The sequence below is a fragment of the Dipodomys spectabilis genome, unplaced genomic scaffold (genome assembly GCF_019054845.1).
Source record: "Dipodomys spectabilis isolate Male_0828 unplaced genomic scaffold, ASM1905484v1 ptg000600l, whole genome shotgun sequence".
NCBI classification, from domain to species: Eukaryota; Metazoa; Chordata; class Mammalia; order Rodentia; family Heteromyidae; genus Dipodomys; species Dipodomys spectabilis.
The window spans coordinates 853,122-875,025 of NW_024871277.1; the positions used below are offsets into that span (position 1 = coordinate 853,122).

Consider the following 21,904-nt stretch of genomic DNA (forward strand, 5'->3'; position numbering starts at 1 on the left):
TCCATTTGAAATCCCTAACTTTGTTTTTATTGCTTCTGTTGTTTTTAATTACCTCTTGATGTCTCTAGCCGGGCACTAGAGGCTTACACCTACAATCCTAGCTACTCAAGAGGCTGAGATCTGAGGATTGTGGTTCAAAGCCAGACTGGGAAGGAAAGTCTAAGACTCTTATCTACAGTTAATCACTAAAAAGCAGGAAGAGGAGAGGTGGCTCAAGTGATAGAGCACCAGGCTTGATGGTAGGAGCTAAGTGAGAGCACAAGGGCCCTGAATTCAAGCCCTAGTGGCACATTAGCATACAATAGTTGTACAAGGCGGTTGATTTGACGTTTCTGTCACCACCTGTCACCCTCCCTTAGTCCACCCCTTCTTAAAGCAGTTTCACCTGTTTTCTTACCTGCCAACAGACTACTTCAACCCTATTTATTTAAGTACTTCATGTGGTGAAACTGCCGTCCTCTCTGCCTGATTTTCTGTTAGATTAGTTTTCCTTCATATTGATTTCTAGGCGCTCTATACATTATAGGTTGTTATTTATTTCTTAAACAATCAGTGTCTTTGTTTATTTTTTAATGCTGTGTGATACTGGTTGCTTTTTCAGATGCTACACTACTTACAAAGTATATATATATGATTTCCCTCGATTTTTCTGTTATTTTGATTTTTTTCTTTTCTCTTGTAAGAGGTCATGGGAAATTTCTACCACTGGCAATGAATGCCTTTCTACCTGTTTTTTTTTTTTTTTTTTCCATGCCTTTAGCTCTGGCTTCTAAACTCAGACAGTTTGGTGATTGAAGCTTTGAGGAGTTCCAGAAGTGTCACAAAGTTCCCACTGCTGGAAGAGACATGGCGAACAGACTCCACTTCTGCCAGGAATGCTGTTAAGGTCCTCTACCAGCCGTGCACCAAGAGCAGAAACGAAAAGTAAGCTGTGTCCCTGGCTTCCCTCTCTAGTTGATGTCTGGGTTCCTGTTGTCCTGCTGGTGTGAAGAAATAATGATTGAGCAGGGTGCTGGTGGTCATGCCTGTCATTCTAGCTACTCAGGATGCTGAAATCTGAGGATCACCGTTCAAAGCCAGGCCCAGCAGGAAAGTCCTTGAGACTCTTAACTCCAACAAACCACCTAAAAACTGGAACTGGTGCTGTGGCTGAAATTGGTAGAGCCTACCCTTGAACAAAAAAGCCCAGACCCTGAGTTCAAGCCCCATGACCAACAATAGAAATGAAATAATAACAATAACAAAGGAATGAATGAAATAATCCACAACACTTCCCTGCCAGAAGCTTCTAGCAGTCCTGCTGCTGGTCTGGTCTGGGTACTTCACGTTGACAGAATTGTCACAGACTACTGTGAGAGCTTGCTTTCACTGAAATGATTGCTCGTCTTCCTCTAGTCTCAGCCTTCTGTGCATACCACTGTGGTACTAAGTCCTGTCTCCTTCCTTAAAATCCACAAAGTTAAATGTTTACATGGCTTTTACTCTTGATTACAAGGATCTCTGCTCTTTGCATCTTCTCGTGTCTTCTGATCCTGTGGGGTGGGGTGGAGTGGGGTAAAGAACTGCAGGAGACTAGTGATAGATTAATCTTAGTTGAGGGGAAGGGGGAACTGAAGCCAAGGACGTAACTGGAAGTTTGAGGGTGGGTGGAGGAACTTGTCAGGAAAGATATTTAAGGTATTTAAGTGGGAAATTGGAAGGCAGTGAAGTGGTGAGCCATGACTGAGGGGAAGCCATTCCCAGTGCAGACAACGAGCATTTGGTTTTGTGAGGTTGGAAGTTTTTACTTGTTCAGCATGTTCAGATGGTCACTTTTGTGCTCCAGACAGAAAACAGAAAGATCCTAGGTTGTTTTGGGGTTTTTTGTTTGTTTTGCTTTTGTTTTTTTGTTTTTGCTGGAAGTAAATAAGACACCCCAAAAATCATGTACTTTTAAAGATTATTCCAGCATTAGAAGTCATAAAAGTTCCAAGTACTTAGAGTCATGTGTAAACTAAAACAAAGGCCAGCAGAGCACTATGCACCAGCATAGAAATGCAAGTTGTGTCTTCAGATCTTTGACAAGTACCCAGCAAAGAGAGCAGGTTGGCAGGCACAAAGTCCCCGTGCTGGTGCAGAAATTCTAGTCAAGCCATCAAACATGGGAAAAGCAGTACTCTGAAGAGACATAAACTAAACTCAGCCCCCCTCACCTTTAGAAGAGCTAATATCCAAGAATCAAAGTTAATAGAGAAAATTGAAAACTTGAATTATTCTCACAGAGTTTGAGAGACTATTGTATTTTTTTTTCTTTTTGTGCCAGTACTGGGGCTTGAACTCAGAGCCTCGGCATTGTTCTTTAGCATTTTCCATTCAAGACTGGTGTTCAGCCACGTGAGCCACAGTGGCACTTTTGGCCTTTTGGTGATTCATTGGAGATAAGAGTTTGATGGACTTTTCTTGCGTGGGCTGGCTTCAAATCATGATTCTCAGATCTCAGCTTCCTGAGTAGCTAGGTTTCCAAGCGTGAGCCACCAGCACCTGACAAACTTATTTTTCATTGGCACCCAGATTCTAGTACTTTGTGATCTTACATTCCCTGAAGTAGGTGGGATATCTTGCAAGTTGGGTAAACATTCCGGAAGGTATTTACTTCTGTTTACTAAGGACGCGAGTGTCTTCTTTTGGGGACATGACTGAACACACTCAGACTCGCTGGCATATTTTTGACACATGGAGTGGTATATGGTCTATTTTAGTCCACCTGGGTAGAACTCTTTTCTAGTGGAAGTGTGGCTTTGCCAGATGGCATCTAAAAGAGGAAAATAGCAAATGGAACTATGACTTTATTTCCTTGAGCACTGGCAAAAATTGGCATGTCATATTTTTAGACTGTTCTTTCTTTCTAGCAATCTCTCTCAACATGTTGAACTGTGTTTTTTTTTTTTAATTACTCCTTCTTTGCTCCAGCCAGACTTTCACATTTCAGTGAGCACTAATGTTCTTTGTTGTTTGTGTTTTTATTGATCTATGTTTTGTATTTGGAATATTGGATCCTGTAGCTCATGTTCTTTAGTTTGCACATCAGAGTTTGGAACCTGTGTAGTGGATTTTTAGGTGGAGGCTCTTTACTTCTGGAGTTTGATTCTGTCAAAATTGTGTGTGGCCTGAATTCTCTAGACTGAAGGAAATTTTGTCCCATGAGGGGACAGTTAATTATATCTGGTACCATTGTTGAATGTTACAACTTGGGTGGGGGGATTAACTGGCATCTAGTAAAGTGAAAGGGGGATACTTAGAGCATCGTAGGGTTCACTGGAGAGAGCCTCACAGCAAGGAATTTTCTGGCTCACAGGGCCTGTGGTACCAGCGAGTACTGAGTACTTGCTCTGATTGATCTCTCTCTCACTCTTCCCCCAATTCTATCTTGAATTGTGTTTATTTTCAACTTAGTTTTTTGTTTGTTTTACTTATTTTTTGTGTCATTCTGAGGCGTAAACTAAGGGTCTTGGCTCTATCCCTGAGCGTTTTCGCTCAAGGATGGCACTCTGCCATTCGATCCATAGCTCCACTTCTAGCTTTTTGCTGATTAATTGGAGTTAAAAATCTCACGGACTTTCCTGCATGGGCTGGCTTCAAACCATAATCCTCATTCTCATGACTAGCTAGGATGGCAAGCATGAGCCACTGATTCCCACCTTTACATATGTGTGTGTGTGTGTGTTTATGTGTGTGTGTATATATACACATACATATATACATATATAATTAAGTAGTGTATAAAGGAGTTACCTCAATCAACCCGTTTCTAAGGGTAATATATCTGTTTATTTTCTTGTAGTTGAAGCCAGAATAAGATTGCCATGAGCAGGACTGTTTAGAAGAGGACTCCCACATTTATGGATAAAATAAAGGACAATAAGTCTAGAGAGAGGAATGACAGGCACGTAGGATAAAAGCAACCAAGTATGTTCTCTTAGGCACTAAGGGAAAAAAATACATGCCAGAAGTAGGAAGTGGTTCTGGTAAAATGTTGACTTTGTTGGATTAAATTATGAAGGTCATTTGCTGGGAGCAGTGACTGAAAAGCAGTGTTAGCAGGCAGAAGTTAGCAGGAATGGCCCACTGTGTCAGAAAGACTGGCCCAGAAGGGAAGGAGAGGAGCCTACCCTAGGTAAGCAAGTAGAGTCTGTCAGGCCCCAGAGTCTGTAAGGGGCAGAAGGAGATTCCTGTTGACAACACCTGAGTCTCACGTGAGGGAGGCAGAATCTAGGACAAGGCGTGAGCAGTCAGTGTCTCAGGCTCCTGTGAGCACCTAGCTTGGGAGCTGGGTCCACAGCCCTTTAGTAAGCAGAGGAAAGGAAGTCAGGATGGATGGAAATCAGCAGATGGAATTGGTGCATGGATTAAGTTTTGTGAAGAGGAAAGACTTGTTCTCCTCTGGCTTGTGTGAAAGGAAGGGTACTAGAGGGCTAGAAGTGGAAGAGAAGGTAAGTTGATTGTTATTATTCAGGTGTTTCACAGAAGGGGTTACCATTTTGTAATCAGGTAGTACCCACTACATTTCTTTTTTGTTTGGATGTTGTCACCCCTTCTGAAGGATTTTAAATGAACCTTTGGACCATGATACAGGAACTCATCTGAGGTTTGTGGTCATGCATTTGTGGGTTTTATTCTTCCCTAGGCTGTGACTTTCTCCAGTTTGTCATCTATTGAGTGCAGGCACAGACAAAGCCATAGTTGGGTTCATTAGGGGTGAATGTGTTATTGTTGCCTTGCAAAGAATATTATGTTACTCTTATGTTATCAAATGAAGGACTGAAGAAACTATGTGGTTTATTTTAATGAATATTGAGAGTTGGATTGTAGCTTCTAATCACTTACTGAAACTTAACTGTGGTTTCGGAGAAGGCTTTTAATTAGATAGCTGAAGCTTCTCAAAATGTTATTTTTAAAGATACCAATGAGTATTGATGGGAAATGAACTCTTTTAAAACATAGTAAGGAAAAACTCAAGTCTGTAATGGAATTTTAGCAGCTACTCAAAGGAATGCCTAAAGGTAAGAATTTCTTGAGAATTTTCTTGGTGAGTTTTGGAACATCCATTTTGGAAGGACCTTTGCCCTCATATGACAGTGTCAGGAAGATGTGTAATCAGTAGTATCTGCCAGGGTTTTACCGGGATGCTTGCCATGCACAGCAACTAGAATGTTCTGGTTGGTTCTGCTTCTTTAGGGTTGAAATCTGAATGTTGGAGTCCAAGGATAGCTGTAGTAAAGGGAAGACGTCTGTTTCATTTTTTGTCATTTGGGGAATTTTTTTTTTTTTTTTTTGTCATTTGTGGGGCCTCAACTCTGGGCCTGGGCGCTGTCCCTCAGCTCTTCAGCTCAAGGCTAGTGCTCTACCTCTTGAGCCACAGCACTACTTCCTGCTTTTTCTTTTATGTGGTGCTGAGGAATCGAACCCAGGGCCTCATGCATGCAAGACAAGCACTCTACCCTTGAGCCACCTTCCCAGCCCTCATTTGGGGATTTAAAAAAAAAAATATATATATATGTATATGTATATGTATATATATATATATATATATATATATATATATAATATACACACAGACTGCTATGAGAACCCTGTGGGTGCAGGCATAACTATAACATTTCATTCTTGGCATTCCCATGGTTAAACCTGTCTGCCATTGTGACTCCTATGAGGGACAAGGCAGGCCTTCCGGCCAAAGCCTCCAGCAGTGTGCAGGCCTCTGCTGGCCCTGCAGTGTGTGCCACATGGACTCTTCTGTCACCATTTCCCTCCACCGTGGACAAAAATTCTCTCCCCAACTTAGAAAAAAAGGAAGAGAAGACCGTTTCTCAGGTAAATGATAAAAGCATTTTCCTTGTAAAATCATTTCAACATCCTAGGGCCAGCCTTCAATTTTCCCAGCTTCCCTCAGCAATTCTAGTCCTGTTTCATACAGTAACGCTGAGATCAGAATGGTATGCCTCGGTCAAACCTAGCTAGACAAGTGCAGGTTTGTATTTTCTGTTTTCTTCTTAATTAAATAATACATAAGAATGTGTAATAACAAATAATGCCTTTATAGGGTTTTGTAATTCTTTCATGCTGCTTGTATCTTCTTAGTACATACAAGTGCATCTCATTTTTTAAAACCACGGTCCGATATTCCACACTGTGGTCTGATAGTCCCTAATGTCTAAACATTCTCTTTGAATTAATTTCCATTTTTCTCTATAGTGAAAACTTGTACATATCTCATGCCTCTGTCTTCAAGGATTACTTTAAAGAGGACAGAAAAGAGCAAAGTTACTATTCTTAGGATAAATTTATGCAGTCTTTAGAAATAAACATTATTTATTTATTTATTCTTGCAAGCTTGGGGCTGGAACTCAGTACCTGATGCTTTGCTCATTGCTGGTGCTCTACCAACTGAGCCATGCCTCCAACCCTAAAATTAAACTTTCTTATTTTGGAGTGGTTTTATATTTATAACAAAGTTACAAAGATAGTAGAAATGGTGTTTGTGAGCCGCACATCCATTTCTTTTTTCAGTTTTGTTTTCCTTTCACATTACCTTTAATACCTTTATCAAAAACTGGGGAACCCAGCTACTGCTCTAACTATATTTCTGTCTTTATTTAGATTTCACCAGATCTCACTAGAGAAGGGTTTATATCATAAAGATTGTATTTGTTTCTTTTTGTGATCTAACATTGTGGATTAGAATCCAACACTATTCTGTTAACTTGGTTATTTGTGCATTATGTCATTGCTCGAATCCTTCCAGCTTCAGCCCTGGGGCTCTGTTTCCAGGATGGCCCCCAAGTCTCTTTCAGATATCCCCGTCCCTTTAACCTGGAGTGCTTCCTTATTTCCTCATCTTACAAAACCAGTCCAGTCTCAACTTAGTCCTGAATCTGTTGATTAGAGAATCTTATTTACTTGTCTTCACTCATATTTTAGTTCAGTGGGTCTGGTTCAGTGGTTGTCTTGAGGGCTGTTGTGTACTTACTCTCTCCTTTTCACACCTGTTCCAGATTTGATATTAATGGCTAACTAATTTTGGCCTATTTGGTAAGATTTTATCTTTTTTTAAAAAATGACTTTCACCCAGATGCCAGTGATTCACACCTGCAATCCTAGCTGCTCAGGAGGCTGAGATCTGAGGATTGAGGTTTGAAGCTGGTCCCCAGTCAGGAAAATCCCTGAGACTCTCATCTCCAATTAACCACCAAAAAGGCTCAAAGTGGCACTGCGGCTGAAGTGGTAGAGCACACAGTAGCCTTAACCAAAAAAGCTCAGGGACAGCTCCCAGGCCCTGAGGTTCAAGCCCCAGGCCTGGTACACGTGCACGGACACACTCACAGCTTATTTAACTACTATTGTGGTTCTGCATCTTGGACATTTGAACTTACTTTTCTGTGATTAACACTCATATTTTTTTGTAGACTTCATATTTTTAGGTTATAAACATCAGTCCTCTAGTAGTGAATATTGATGCTGTATTCACCCTGTCACCCAATTTTCAGCTTTACGATTTTTTTTTGAAATATGGTTTCAAGTTTTACTTCTGTCAGAGCTAAAATTGTGTCGTGTTTTTCGCATATGTCTACATGTACTCTTACTGAGAATTGACTGCAACTGTATTGTTAAGTGAACTGATTCAGAAATAGTAAGTGAACACGTGGTAAGCAAAATCATTTTTTCTGTTCTCTATTTAATATTTTAATATTTAATATTTACCATTTTTTCTTGAAAATACTTGCCTTGGTATTTAGTTTATTTCTGTCCCTTGACATCTTCACTTTCCTCTTTTTCTTTTGAGCTTTCCATTCTTCTGTATCATCTCTTTTTTCTACAGCCTAGTAATGGAGTACATTTTTTGTGTGTTTTGTTTTGTTTGTACCTGTCCCGGGGCTTGAACTCTGGGCCTGGGCACTGTCCCTGAACTTCTTTTGCTCAAGGCTAGCATTGTACCACTTGAGCCACAGCACCACTCCCAGCTTTTTTGGTAGTTTAGTGAAGATAAGAGGCTCACAGCCTTTCCTGCCAAGGCTGGCTTCAAACCATGATCCTCAAATCTCAGCCTCCTCAGTAGCTAGTATTACAGGTGTGAGCCACCAGTGCGGGGCTGGAGTGCTCTCTTTAGATTGTTATATTCTTTGTTGAGCTCTTGGGTTCTTACAATAGAAATGAATTCTGTTGAGTCATCACTATCAAGCTCACATTTTCAGCCCTTCCTCTCACTGAAGCTCTTTGCTTTCATCTCCATCTCGTCTTTGTGCTGTCTCTGCTGGATATCCCTCTGGCTGGTCAAATTCAATGTGTCCCCAAGGGAAGAGCCTCATTAATGTTCCTGGAGGGCTTGTGTGTCTCCTCTTTGTATCTTTGCTCACCAGCTCCACGATTCTCCTTGCACCTGGGCTCAAAACGTAGGTTGGCCTTTGCTCTTCTGCTTTCTTCATGTCCAGGCTGCTGAAAGGTCATCCCATCCACCTTGCTCTCTCCCAATTTTATCAGCCTAATTCAGGTGCTTGCCACTCTATTTTAAATGTATGTAATTTTTATGGTACCAAAAAAATCTCATTGCTAAGTGTACTAAACAATGGACTTCATTGTGACATTCATATTGTGTTCACATTTTTATTTGATTTGATGGGGGTTTGAACTCAAGGCTTGGACAATTCCCTTAGCTTTTTTTTGGCCAAAGGGTGGCAATCTACAACTTGAGCTACAGCTCTAATTTGGGTTTGGGGTTTTTTTTGGTAGTTAAGTGGAGAGTTAATTTGGAGTTAATTGGAGTCTCACAGACTTTTCTGCCCAGGCTTGCTTTAAATTCTGTTCCTCAGATCTCAGCCTCTTGAGTAGCTAAGGATTATAGCCACCAGTGACTGACTTGTGTTTATATTCTATGTGGTGTTTATTTGCATCTCTTCTAAACACCTATCTAAACTCTCTAATCCCGACTGTTTCTACAGCCAGCCTGGCCTGCCTTCCTCCTGCTCAAGTCTTTCTCTCCTTGGATAAGTATTCAAGGAATCCTCTGGCCTGGTAGGCATTTATTCAAAGTTCTCAGTCCTGCCTTCTCCTGTGTCTGCCTTGTTCTCTGTCATGTCCAATCAGAATGAACTACTGCAACTTCTTATAAATGTATTCATTTGTACAGATGATACATAGTTCATTTTGTCTGTTCAGAGTGTATAACTAGTCACAAGTCTTTCCATTTCACCCAGTGTCCACATTATCTTCGTTATGTTTCTATAGGAAAGGGATTGGTGTTAAAATTCATGCTTTTTGTTGTAAGTCTTGTTGCATGAATAAGGTTTTATCAGACTTATAAAATTTTCTTTAATAGTAAATGCCTCTTCCTTATGTCCTTGGGAACTGTCAGACAAATATAGAGAAAATTGTTATATTTTTCATCCTGTGGACTTTTTCTGTGCTCCTTTCCTTCACTTGTGTCATTTTCATAAATCTTTTAGTGACATAAAGTAATGGTACCTTTGATGATAAAGTAACTTTACTTTGCTAATTTTTGTGTGTGTGTGTATATGCCTGTCCTGGATTTTGAAATCAGAGCCAGGGCCCTGTCCCAGATCTTTTTGGCTCAAGGCTAGAGCTCTCACTTGAGCCACAGCATCACTTCCCACTTTTTGATGGTTAATTGGAGATAAGAGTCTCAGGGACTTTTCCTGCCTAGGCTGGCTCCAACCACAAACCTTAGATCTTAGCCTCCTGAGTAGCTGGGATTACAGGTGTGAGCCACCAGTGCATAGCTACCTTGCTAATTTTTAATCAGAGTTTGTTTCTAAATCAATAAGTCCAAAAGAGTTTGATTCAGAGTAGATATATATATATAATATATACACACATGTATATATACACATATGTAATATAAATATACACATATACAAATATATAAAATATATACAAATACTATAGACTGCCCACTTTCTTTGGGGGAATAATATTTTTATTATCTGTATATCTATGTATTCTTTTTTTATATACTTTATATAATCCTTTTAAAGGCTTTAAGAATAAATTTTGTGGTTTTTAATGAGCTGATCCTAACTTTTGTAGATCAAGCTTTTATGATGCATCAAACTTGTGCTAAGCTCTTTAATAGCTTAACTTCATTTAATTTCCGTAACATTTCTGTGGGGAAGGTGCCATCTAGATCATCAGGTTCACTGCCCACTAGGTAGGCATAGCTTAGCTACAGTAGACTTCAAATGTAAGAAAGAGGTCTATCATCAAATTCCTTGATTTCATTGACTGTACATCCTTCTTGTGTTGGTATTTACCAACTCTTACTAAAAAACTACTGCCTGTGGACACCAGAAGAAGAAATAGAGTTTTAAAATTAATCTTAAAATCTATTCATTAACCTATCAATTTTTTAATAGAAATAAAAATAGGTTTTTTTTCATTCTGAGCTTCTTTTAGACTCTCATCAAGGCACCTGTACTCTTTTTTTGATACTAAAGAAACCTAAATTTGGCCATTGTTTCCAAACCTAATTTTAGTACCTTCTTTCTACCCTTTCCCCCCAAGCTCAATACTTAGTTGCCAACACCAGTCTTAATAGTCTGCCTCCAAATCCACCTTAGGTTATTGCTAAATGTCCATTGTTTCAAACCATCCTGTCCCTTGGTCCAATCTGTTTCTTCTTTTCACATTTGACTGATCCTCTGGGCTTCTTTTCAAATACTATTATTTTTTTTTCTCCTCAGTGCATCAGCATTGAACTTTCCTGTATGTCACCTGGTTGGCCTGCTTTCTTTAGGAGTCAGTCTTACATACTGCTTCATTTCCTTTCTGGTTGTTAGTGATCCACCTTAGCTTACCAGGTGCCTTTAACCTCTTGGATGAAATCAGGTAGTTGTATCTAAAAACCTCTGCAACAAGGCAGGACTGTGGGTTATGGAGAGTTTTTCAGGTACGTGTATATATATTCAGATTATTTGTTTCTTTTAGGTATCATTCATCAGGTATGTGCCTCAAGAGTAGAACAATACTGGAACATTGCTGTTGTCTAACTGGAAAAGACTGTAGGACCATCTTGATCACGGTCCATAATCTTCTGTTGTATGGAGGCTTTGGCACTCTGAAGTAAGATGGTTACAAGAATACTTCCTGCCTCTCTAATAGGAGGTGCTTGTTAGGGCATTTGACTGAGATGACTTGCCTCTTTGGCTGCACTTACAAATTGCAAAAGACCACCTGGCATTTTGCAATGGGAAGAGTAGGAGACTGGAAGCAGACATGGAATGTCATCCTCTATTTTCCACTTGAGTGTAGCTATGCCCAGCCAGGCCAAAGCCTCGTAGTATAGCTATATTGAACATTTTATCATTTTGTGACTTTGGGAGATATACAGGCATCTTAAAGAGTATCATCTTAAGCTCCTTTGTATGTTTGATTTGCCTCATAAACTGAAGATTTTGTTTTTCTCTCGTTGCCAAGTTCTTAACAAAAGTAGTACTTAGCTTCAGATTCCAGGAAATTCTCTTAGACTTCCTGTGTGTGCAGCTTCCTGGTGAGAGGTGTTGGAGGTACAGGTACAAATAGGCAGAATTCCTATTTCCAATCTGATACTTTATCTTAGAGACCAACAGATTACCTAAGAGCTCTGCCAGGTACATGTGCTATGCATAATGAAAAAGGTACTTCCTCAAGAACTCTAGTTGAGCAATTCACAAAGAAGACAGCACTTGTTCTGAGAACTAAGGTGTAGAAAGACAGGAGGAGCAAGAGGTGGAAGAAGAGACTGCTTGAGCAAAGGCACAAAGGTGGGACATTGTAAGATAGATTTCCAGAAGTAAAGAGGATCCTAACAGAGTGAAAGAGAAAGAAAAAATGCCTCAGTCAAATAATAGTGAGATCATCTTTGTAACACATTGCTGTTAACGTATCCTACTTGCTGCAGATAGCATTTTTGTCATTAAATTAATTGTGAATCTGTGGGCTTGGTGAAATTGGATGTAGATACTTTTTCAACTGTACTCTTCAGTATCTTAGTATTCTAAGGTTCAATATGAATTGCAAAGAGGAACATACAGTATGCTATTTAGGAATCTTGTCTGATCGTGGAGGGATTGCTTTTCATGGGCATACTAGGTCCAATACATTAAATTTTGAGGGATTACAAAGGAATATCACATGTGGATCAGAGAAAATACAAAAGGACCAAGTTGCCTGATATTAATTAAATCAAAATTGAAAAATAAAAGTTTGCTGGATGCTGGTGGGTCATACCTGTCATCTTAGCTGCTTAGGTGGCTATATCTGAGGATCGTGGTTCAAAGTTGGACCAGGCATGCTTTGAGTCTGTAAGACTCTTATCTCCAGTTAGCTGCCAGAAGAGGCAGACATGGAGCTGTAGCTCAAGTGATAGAGCACTAACCTTGAGCAAAAAATTTCAGGTACAGCACCCAGGCCCTGAGTTCAAGCCCAGTGCCAGCACAAAGAAAAAAGGTAGTTTAAGGAAGGAGATTGGAGCATGCATGTTCACCGGGCCAGGCCCTTCCCATGTCAGCAGGCAGCCTGCAGTGTGCTCACAGTTCAGCAAGGAGGAGGGCTGGGGTAGGCAGGGCAGTTACATGTCTGTGATTCCTGCGAGTGCCTGTTCATCAGCAGAAGGGAATTCATAAGAGCGTTTTTATTTACTTACAAATTTTATACTCATACTTAAAAAATTACTTTTAGTTGCACAGAGGGTTTCAATTGAGCAAATCAGTTTATATGGTGCATCTTGATCAACGCCACCCTTCTGTTGTTCTCCCCATAGTAATATGTTTTAAAATATTTGATAATTATATTTTGTAGTTTTCTGTCTCTGTCTCTATGTTTTTCTTTCTGTCCCTCTTTTTTCTTCCCTCCCCCCCCCCCCCCCCCGTACTGGGCACAGTGCAAGTACAAAATTTGTTGTTTATTCATGCATTCACCTGTTCAACACTGTATTAGTTATGAAAGTCTTGCTCTTGTGGAAACTATAGCCTGGTGACAAGAGAACACTATATCTGGTATTATTCACGTTGCAAACCGTCTTCACTTACCTGGTGACTATATGAGAAACAAGTCTTAGGAAAAGACTCCCATCAAACCAAGTCTAGGGTGGTTTCTAATCCCAAATCCATGGACGATGTCACTGTCCATCCTGGCTTTGCACATTGACCAGTGTCCGGTGTGCCAGCTTGTGAACAGAATGAACTACTACGAGATGTTATCTAAGTACACATGGGCCGAATATTTCGTGAGTGTCCATATCCAGAGAGGGGAAGAAGCCACCGTCTTCAAGCTTATATTTCCACTTGGGAATTCAGCTTCTCCTCCTTTCTTCTCCCTTCCCTGAAGAACATGATGCATTCTCTCCTGCGTACTGGCTTGAAGCACTCCCTCCCCACAACCTCTACCCTAGAGCCATGACATTCAAATGTACAGCTTGGAAAACTTACATAAATTCTCTGTACATTTGTACCCAAACCCGTTGAAACAAGAGAAAATACATTTTAACTCAAAGCTGTTGTTTTACACGAAGAAGGTATTGTCATTTTTCTTGTATTAGGGTTTCGGCCTTCTGCTTGCTTGTTTTCTTGCTTAGGCATCACTGACTACTTTAACCATGTCTCCAGTCTAGCTTGTTGCTGGTTATTTGGAGATGAACTTTGAGAAGATGGTTAATCTTCTGAACTTCTCTGCCCTGGCTGGTTTCAAACTGATCCATTAGATCTAAGCCTCCTGAGTGGCCAGGATTACAAACACGAGTCACCAGTGCTTGGCTGAAGATCTTAATTTTTGACTGATGGGCTACGTATGCGTTGCAGGTGACACTAATGAATGCTAATGGGACATGCACACCTATTTTTCTGCCTCTCTGTTGATTACAGCTGGCAGCTGTGCCTCCTCAGGCCATGTCACTTGTCAGGCTCATAGATATGCAGAGCCTAAATTAAGAAAAAAAATTTTAAGGGCAAATTCGAGAAGTTGGGAATTCAGGAAATGCTCAAGGCAGCAGTATTTTTTAGCTCACTTGGGAGGAAAATTTTAACTGGGTAGAGATTGTGGTGCTTACTTTTTTCCTTTAAAAAATTTTTTTTTGGTAATGATAAATTACTCTTACCATTTACCTGTTTTTAACCCTCTTATTAAAAGTTTTTCTTAGCCAACACATCTATCCTTAAGCTAGGCATAGCTCAGGAATTGCTATGTCTTCTTCATTACATGGTTTGTGAAGGCTAAATAATTGATGATACTATTTAGATTCTTTAAAAAATTGTTTACTTTCCAATTTGCAGGCTTATTATGAAAGCCTCCAGATTCTTCCTGACTCACTATCAGTAAATTTGGGTATTTTCTCAGTAATGCTGTGCTGAGAACAGTTAGGGAACAGGCAAATTAAGCACAATCCTCTCTCTGTACCATTTAATTACTTGTAGGTGGCGTTGCCTTTACAAGTATGTCCACGTTGCCTCTGATTTCTTTCCTGTAAGAAGTGGTGCTCACTTTTATTGTCTTGAGTATGAATAGGCCTGGGGACTTCTCCCAAATAGCACTCAGCCACCAGACAATGGGTCACGGAGACACAGTGGATTCTCTGCTGGGTCTCCAATCACTTGTTCGGAGGGAATCCAGATGGCAGCCTGAGAAGATGAGGTGAAGAGGCAGGTGGTAAGGAGTGCCGGCAGCGCTGGGAGCACATACTTCTGCACACTTGTGTAGACAGGATGATTGGCCCCATCCAGCCTCTAGATGCCTTTTGCCCCTGCTGACATCTTGACTGTAATCTTTTGAGAGACTCTGAACTAGAACCGCCAGCTAAGTTGCTTCCAAACTCTCATCCTGCAGAAACTGCCAGATGTTCCTTGTTTCAAGCCAAAATTTGGAGGCGTTGTAATACAGGGATAGATATTGAATAAAAAGTGATGACAGGAACCTTGGAGGACTGCCATAACCTCCAGATTTCAGGATACATTCAAGCCCATAAAATTGAATTTGGCTCATACTGAAATCCTAGCTACTCAGGAGGCTGAGATCCGAGGATAGCAGTTGGAGGGCAGCCAGGTTAGGAAAATCAGTGAGACTCTTCAATTAACTACCAAAAAAAAAAAAAAAAATCTGGAAGTAGAGGTTTGGCCCAGGTGGTAGGTAGAGTGATAGCCTTGAGCGAAAAAGCTAAGGGATGGTACCCAGGTCCTAGTTTCAAGCCCTAGTACTAGAGCAAAAAATAAACTGAATTTAAAGTTGCATTAGCGTATGCATATGTTGTTTTTGACAAGTATCACAGTACACACCTGTCTCTGTCTGACTGTTTTGCTGTCTCTCTCACCAGTACTGGAGTTTGAACCCAGAATCTCACACTTGTTAGGCAGGTAGTCTACCACTTGAACCACACTGTCAGGGTTTTTATGCCTTGATTGTTTTTCAGATAGAGTCTCCACTTTTTGCCTGGTACTTCCTCGGACCAAGATTCTCCTACCTATGCCTTCTGTGTAGCATTTTTCACCTGTTTCTGAAAGGAGTTCTCAGTCTGAAAGGCTGTAAGTCCTGCACTGTTTTTTATTCAGAAGAAACAGCAGTGGCTTAGATGGGAAGATCTCACAAGTAATTGACACATACCTGTTGATGAAGACTGGACTTGGGCTTTGAAAAAAGGAAAAGAACTTAGATATTCAGAAAAAGTCTCTTTCAGAGTGTGTTTGATTGCTTTAGATCAGAGTGACCAAATTATAGCCAGCTGGACAAGTCCAGGACCTCTTCCTGCCTTGGTAATTTTACTGAAATACAGGCGTACTGTCTGTATATGTATTGGCTTTGGTTGCTTTTTCCGTACAACAGAAGAGTTGAGTTGTGGTAAGAGTATTATTTATGGTCTGACCCTTTATAAAACCCTTTGCTGACATTTACTTCTGAGTATTGAGATAAGATTGGCATTCTTGGGGTCTGTAAGGGGCAGCTATAACACGTCTTCGTGGCCAATGGGCGGTAGACTGTCTTCCAGCCAAGTAATGCATTTTGTCCCTTCCCAAGTCCCATAGGAGTGATTGCTGTGGCCATCTAAGGCAGTGGCCTTCCAGAGAAATGAGATTTGTGGAGCAGAGGGCAGGGGTTGATGATGCTGGACCAAGGACCTTGAACTGCAAGCAGTGGCTCCTTAGCCACAATGGTGGCTGGTGTTTGTCAGTAGAAAGGAACTCTCACTTCCTCTGTATTCATCTCTCTCTAGTATTTTTCTCTTCTTTCTTCCTCTGTATTCCTCTCTCTCTGGCGTTTTCTTTTCTGCATGAAGCCTCATCTATAAATGACATGTACATTCTTTTTGAACTAAAGTGCTAGAGGGATGGTTTCTGGGCTATTCCAGACAGTTTTCTTTTGTAGTGTGTTGTTTTATGCCAATACAGAGGCTTGAATTCATGGCCTTGTGCTCTTGCTCAGCTTTCTTGCTCAAGCCTGGTGCACTACCACTTGAGCCATGGCTCCACTTTTAGCTTTTTGCACCTGAGCATCAGAGCACCTTAGCCATGACCTGCCTACATTCAGGCTTCCTCTTGTTTCTCGGATTGCAGGCAAAACCACCACAGCCAGCTTTGCTCTGTGGAGATGGTCTTTGTTACTTCTGTGCCCCAGTTGGTCTGGCAGCTTGGTCCTCCTAATTAATCTTAGCCTCCTATTTGGTGTGGGACAACAGATGGGCACCACTGCATCCAGCTGTGGGTCGAGAAGGGGGTCTCACAACTTTTTCTACTAGGCTGGCCTTAAACCAAGATCCTCCTATGCTGAGCCTCTCATGTACAAGCATGAGATGCCAGTGCCTGGTAGCTGTAAGCATCTTTGTTAATGTCTCTTTTGAATATGCGTGAGCTTTTCTTCTTCAACACTAAGAAGTGGATTGATTAGGTCTTAGTGCATTTTCAATATTATTAAATAATGTCAAATGGCTGTCCAAATCACCTATACAAAGTTATACCCACACCAACTTTAGGAAGATTTCCATTCTTCATGGTCAGCACTTTATATTTTGGACAGTATTTTGCCTTTATAAATCTTATTTTCATAATTAATAGTATGGTTGAGCATTGACTTTAATTGATTTAAAAAAAGTTTTTAATGTATACTATAGGTTGCTATTAGTAAAATCCAGACTGGATAGGATGAACAAACTTGACTTCTTCATTTAAGTGTGAATAGGGGAAGGAAAGACAGAAGGACTTTAGGGCTGTAGATATTTCTTACAGGTATAGATGTGTATTATAGGTACAGATAACAGAGAGGGGCGGAGTGCCTGAAGATGAGAAGAAACAGAGACTCACCCACTAGGGGTGAGGTGTGGGCTTTAGTTGGATGTTAAGCAAACTAAAGGTAAAATAGCTAAGAACATGGGAACATTTGGTGACATTGAGAACTGAATGCTTTCTTCTAGAACGGGTTTAAAATATATGGGTTCCCAAGGCACCTGATTCATAATGTAATGTAGATAATCCATAAAGTTGACTCAGCACTAAGGGACCAAAGGGTCAGTGTAGGTATACATTACATTGTTTCTGGGAAAATCCTTCCTTCCTTCCTTTTTTGTCTCTCTCTTTCTCACTTCTGTCTTTTTTCTTTTTCTTTTTTTGTATTTTCTTTAAGTAGTTGTACAAAGGGCTTTCAGTTCACGGTGTCAGTTTGTGGAGACATGTGTCACCCCTTCCATTGTTCTCCTTCTCTGTCCCACCCCACCAAATTGAAACTCGAACTCCAAAAGAAAAATGACACCGATATCTCTACAGGACCTGGTTTCTGCTCCTGGCTCAGGCGGTTGCCTTGTGCTTTGCACGAATAGCAGTGTTTGCAGCACCTGTAACATGAGCAATTCCCATTCATAAGCATTGGTGTAAGAGCAAAGATTATCTGCATATGAGTGATTGTGGCAACAAAAGCTTTCCTTCACACTTTATATATATATATATATATATATATATGTATGTATGTATGTATGTATGTATGCATGCGTGTATGTATGCATGTATGTATATGTATATGTATGTATGTATATGTATATGTATAGATAAACCTTTGAGACAGATTCAACCCCATATTTACAGCTGAAAAGATTGGGCTTCAAGGTATGTTGGAAAACATTTGGGAGTCAGTGGACTGTATTTGAGTCCTGCTTCCTTTCAGAGACTCTGTGTGTGTGTGTGTGTGTGTGTGTGTGTGTGTGTGTGTGTGTGTGCGCGCGCGCGCATGCGCGTGCGCATGGGTGCGCACGTGAGAGAGAGAGAACGTATTGTATTTTACTTCATGAACTTCACTTTGGCTGTAAATGGACCTACTGAAATCTCATTCTAGAGTGTCCCTATGGAGGCTAAATGAATTGATTCATGTGCAAGAGATGGGTAGTGTAGAAAGCACTACACCTGTGCTCATTATTTATCTCTGTTAGTAAAGATCATGGTAGGCTTTATTTTAATAATGAATCACTAAATTGGAATGCACAGTTAGACAATTAGACTGGTAGACTCAACCATCTGAGTCACTTTTGGAAGGAATGAGTAATGTAGCTTAGAAAAACATAAGGGAGGGGCTGGGAAGGTGGCTCAGTGGTAGAATGTTTGCCTTGCATGCCTGAGGCCCTGGGTTCAATTCCTCAGCACCATATAAGCAAAAAGAAAAAAGCCAGAAGTGGTGCTGTGGCTCAAGTGGTAGAGCGCTAGCCTTGAGCTGAAGAGCTGAGGGACAGTGCCCTGGCCCAGAGTTCAGGCCCCATGACTGGACCCCTCCAAAAAAAACATGAGGGAAAAGTGTTACTTTTTCAGATATTTTCTCTGAAGTGCTCTGGTCCTGAAGAATAGATTTCACTAAGTATAAAAACTGTCCTTGTTTGAGTGATTCTGTTACTGGAGTTTTTCAAGGAGAACCAGACAGCCACCTACTAGAAGTATGGCAGGAAGGGCCAAATTCTCCTCATTAACTTCTGCTCTGGAATCATTTGCAGAGGAAGGTAAAGATTGTAGGTTATTTCTTAATTGGTCTTGAAATTGGATAAAAGTCATGGAAGATGATTTGTAAGTGGATTTAGTTTATTTTTCATTATTATCTTACGGTCGGTGTACAAATCATTAAAAATCATTAAAAATGATTTTACATTTAAAACAATTCATTTGACACCTATTTACTAAGTACTTAGTATATTATGAAATAACGTACTGGGTACTGTAGCATTTGTTGAATGATTCTGTTCTGTTGGTAACGATTCTGAGTTTTTAAATATACTGTGTCAATCTTGATCTCCCAAGTCTTGTAAGAGAAGTGATAAAATGCCAACATGGCCCAGGACTCATGTTCATCTCATTCCAAATGACTTAGTTTCCGATGTTGCTGGAACTTTCCTGCACTGAGTTGAATTCTCCAGGGTAGAGTCAAAATGTGTTGAAATGACCTCTTTTAAAAAAGAAAGAAAGGGAAAATAGATCACCTAGTACAATGTATGTTTTTGCATCCCAGGATGTATTTTATCTCAGGATAAAATACATATTAAGATGAGTAATGTACCAGAACCTTAACGCTATCTAAATATACAGATGGGTGCATTGTGTGTATTTTAAATTGAGAGTTTTGTTTGAACAGTGTCTTCCATTGGGTGTATTTCATGGTGACTTATCATAATCGACTGCTTTAAATCATTTGAAATAGCGAGACACATGAATTTTAACAATAACTCCCCCAGGGCTAGAGAAGTCAGCAGGAGCTCAAACTGCTAGGTGGACATTTTTTTTTTCTTTTTTTTCAAACTCATATGCAAGTGTAAAACTTTCACAAGGCTACTTTAACAAGGCCCTTTGGGACTTAAGGTTATTTATCTAAGCTCTTATTAAAAAATGAAAACTTCGCTATGTTTAGCCCCGTAAAACAAAACGGATCCTAACAATCTTGCAAGCTGGAAGAACGGCTACAGTTCTGCAGACTTACACTCTGAAATACAATGAGGGGTCTTTGGAGCTAGTGGCTTGGGCATTAACCTTATGGTAATAATAGTGACAGCAGCGCCTTGTTTTCAAGGCTCCTCTAATTAAGAAAATTTAACTCTACTGCACTTGTGATTTGGGGCTTGACATGATTTATTAAAATGACTTTCAGCCCTCGGCTCCAGTGCACTGCACAGAGCTCTCGGACGCCTGCGTTCATCTGCGTCAGCTTGCCCCAACACACATACACACACACACACACACACACGCACACACACACCCAGCGCCAGCTCCGTGAACACCTTTCCATTTACAGCCTCTGCGCTGAGAAGCGAGGCAGGGAGAGACGTGGTTTCTTAGATTAATGGGCCAGGATCGCTCCGTACATCACGCAGCAGAAGAGCTGGAGCTGCTGCAGGAGAGATGGTGTAATCTAAAAAACGCGTTCAGCTTCTCCGTAGGTATGTTCAGGTTTTGATTAGTCTAGATCCGGCAGTAAATCTATTCTTAGACCCTGGGAGCTGCGGTTTTCAGGGATGTGTAATGCAGTACATTTGTGAGAGTAAGGATCTGTGAGGAGAAGAAGAAGCCGTGTTAGAAAGTCAAGATGAAAGTCCTTTCCAGGCTTGAGGAGCTTAGCTGGGTAACGTAGCTTGGCCCTCTGCAGCGCTGTTGGCAAAGATGAGAAGGATGTGGGGTTAGATGGAGGAGTGGATCAATGGAAAGACTGAGTAAAGTGGGAGAGGGTGAAACTCCTAGTTGAGTGTGTGCTTAGTACACACAAGCCACTGACTTCAACCACCAGCACCACATGAATAAGTATGAAAATGAGTAAATAGTAAATAGCTTAATAGAAAGGTTAAATAAATATAGATGGATTACCAGGGAAAGACTGGCTAATCATTACTGGCGATGATTGATGATTGATGATTGATGTAGGTTTCGGTGGTACAGAGAAAATGTAGACTGTAGTGCAGGCAGATATATCTGAAAGAGAGAATGATAACAAAGGCAGAATTGTGAAGGATTTTTAAAATGATTTTAAATTAAAACAATATTGTTGGACTGTCTTTAAGTGTCCCTCCTCAATCGTTAACCCTAGTAGTATTAACAGAAGTCACTGGAAATAGTATTTTTCCTACTGGGGACTTGTGAATTACCACCTCTGTGTCAACAGAATAAAAATGCTGCTTCCAAGACAATGGAGAGAAGGAGATGAGGTGCCCAGCACCCCAATCCCAGTGAGGGAAGCAGAAAGCAACCAGCTAGCAATTAGAGCTCAGAGGAAGAAGGACACAAAGGGCAAACACCAAGAGAGATGGAGATGACAGGAACGTTGGCTGGAGGTCAGAGGCAGAGGCAATGCAAGAATAAATGCTTAAACAGGTTAGAAAATGTCAGAACGCACTTAAGTATAGGAAGTTCTCTTCTGAAGGAATTTCACAGCAGTGGCAAATAGGAGCAGCTTTATATGTACTTGGTTTTTGACTCTTCAACTTGAGCAGCTGTTCTAACAGTTGAGTTGCTAGGCACTGTCAGGAATAGAACATTTTAATTTTGGAGAAACCCAACTGTTAAAACAGCGGTGTGGTCTGTTAGACTTCAGCTGGCTGTGATACGACTGTAAGGCCTAATGGGGTCAAAGCGTCAGGCAGATTGGCTGTTACTGCAACTTGACTGGACAAAGTAAAAATGTAGATGAAGAATGCTGCTTGAATGTTGGACACTTGGGTTCACAGTGGAGTTTGTTTTAGCAAATGCAGATAACCTCGGCTTTTTCCTTATTCCAGTTCATCTCCATGAACTGAACACCTTGGCCTTTCATTCCTTGGATGTGAGCTTTTCTCTATTAGCACTTTAAAAACAAAAGTCTTCTTGCTTGTATTGGCCTTTCTTTATTCTTCTCTTAATAATACATGATATGTCTGCTAAAGTCACTTAAAGTATTCTGATTTATATTA

At 40.6% G+C, this 21,904-nt stretch overlaps 1 protein-coding gene across 2 annotated transcripts in view; it reads left to right on the forward strand.

Moving 5' to 3' along the window:
- The window catches only part of Ube3d (ubiquitin protein ligase E3D), a 92,848-nt gene that overhangs the window by 25,003 nt on the left and 45,941 nt on the right, over positions 1-21,904 (forward strand). For both annotated transcript variants that reach the window (XM_042671120.1, XM_042671119.1), the window contains exon 7: positions 761-924. In XM_042671120.1, the coding sequence (XP_042527054.1) occupies positions 761-924 (164 nt within the window). The remainder of the gene's footprint in view (positions 1-760; positions 925-21,904) is intronic.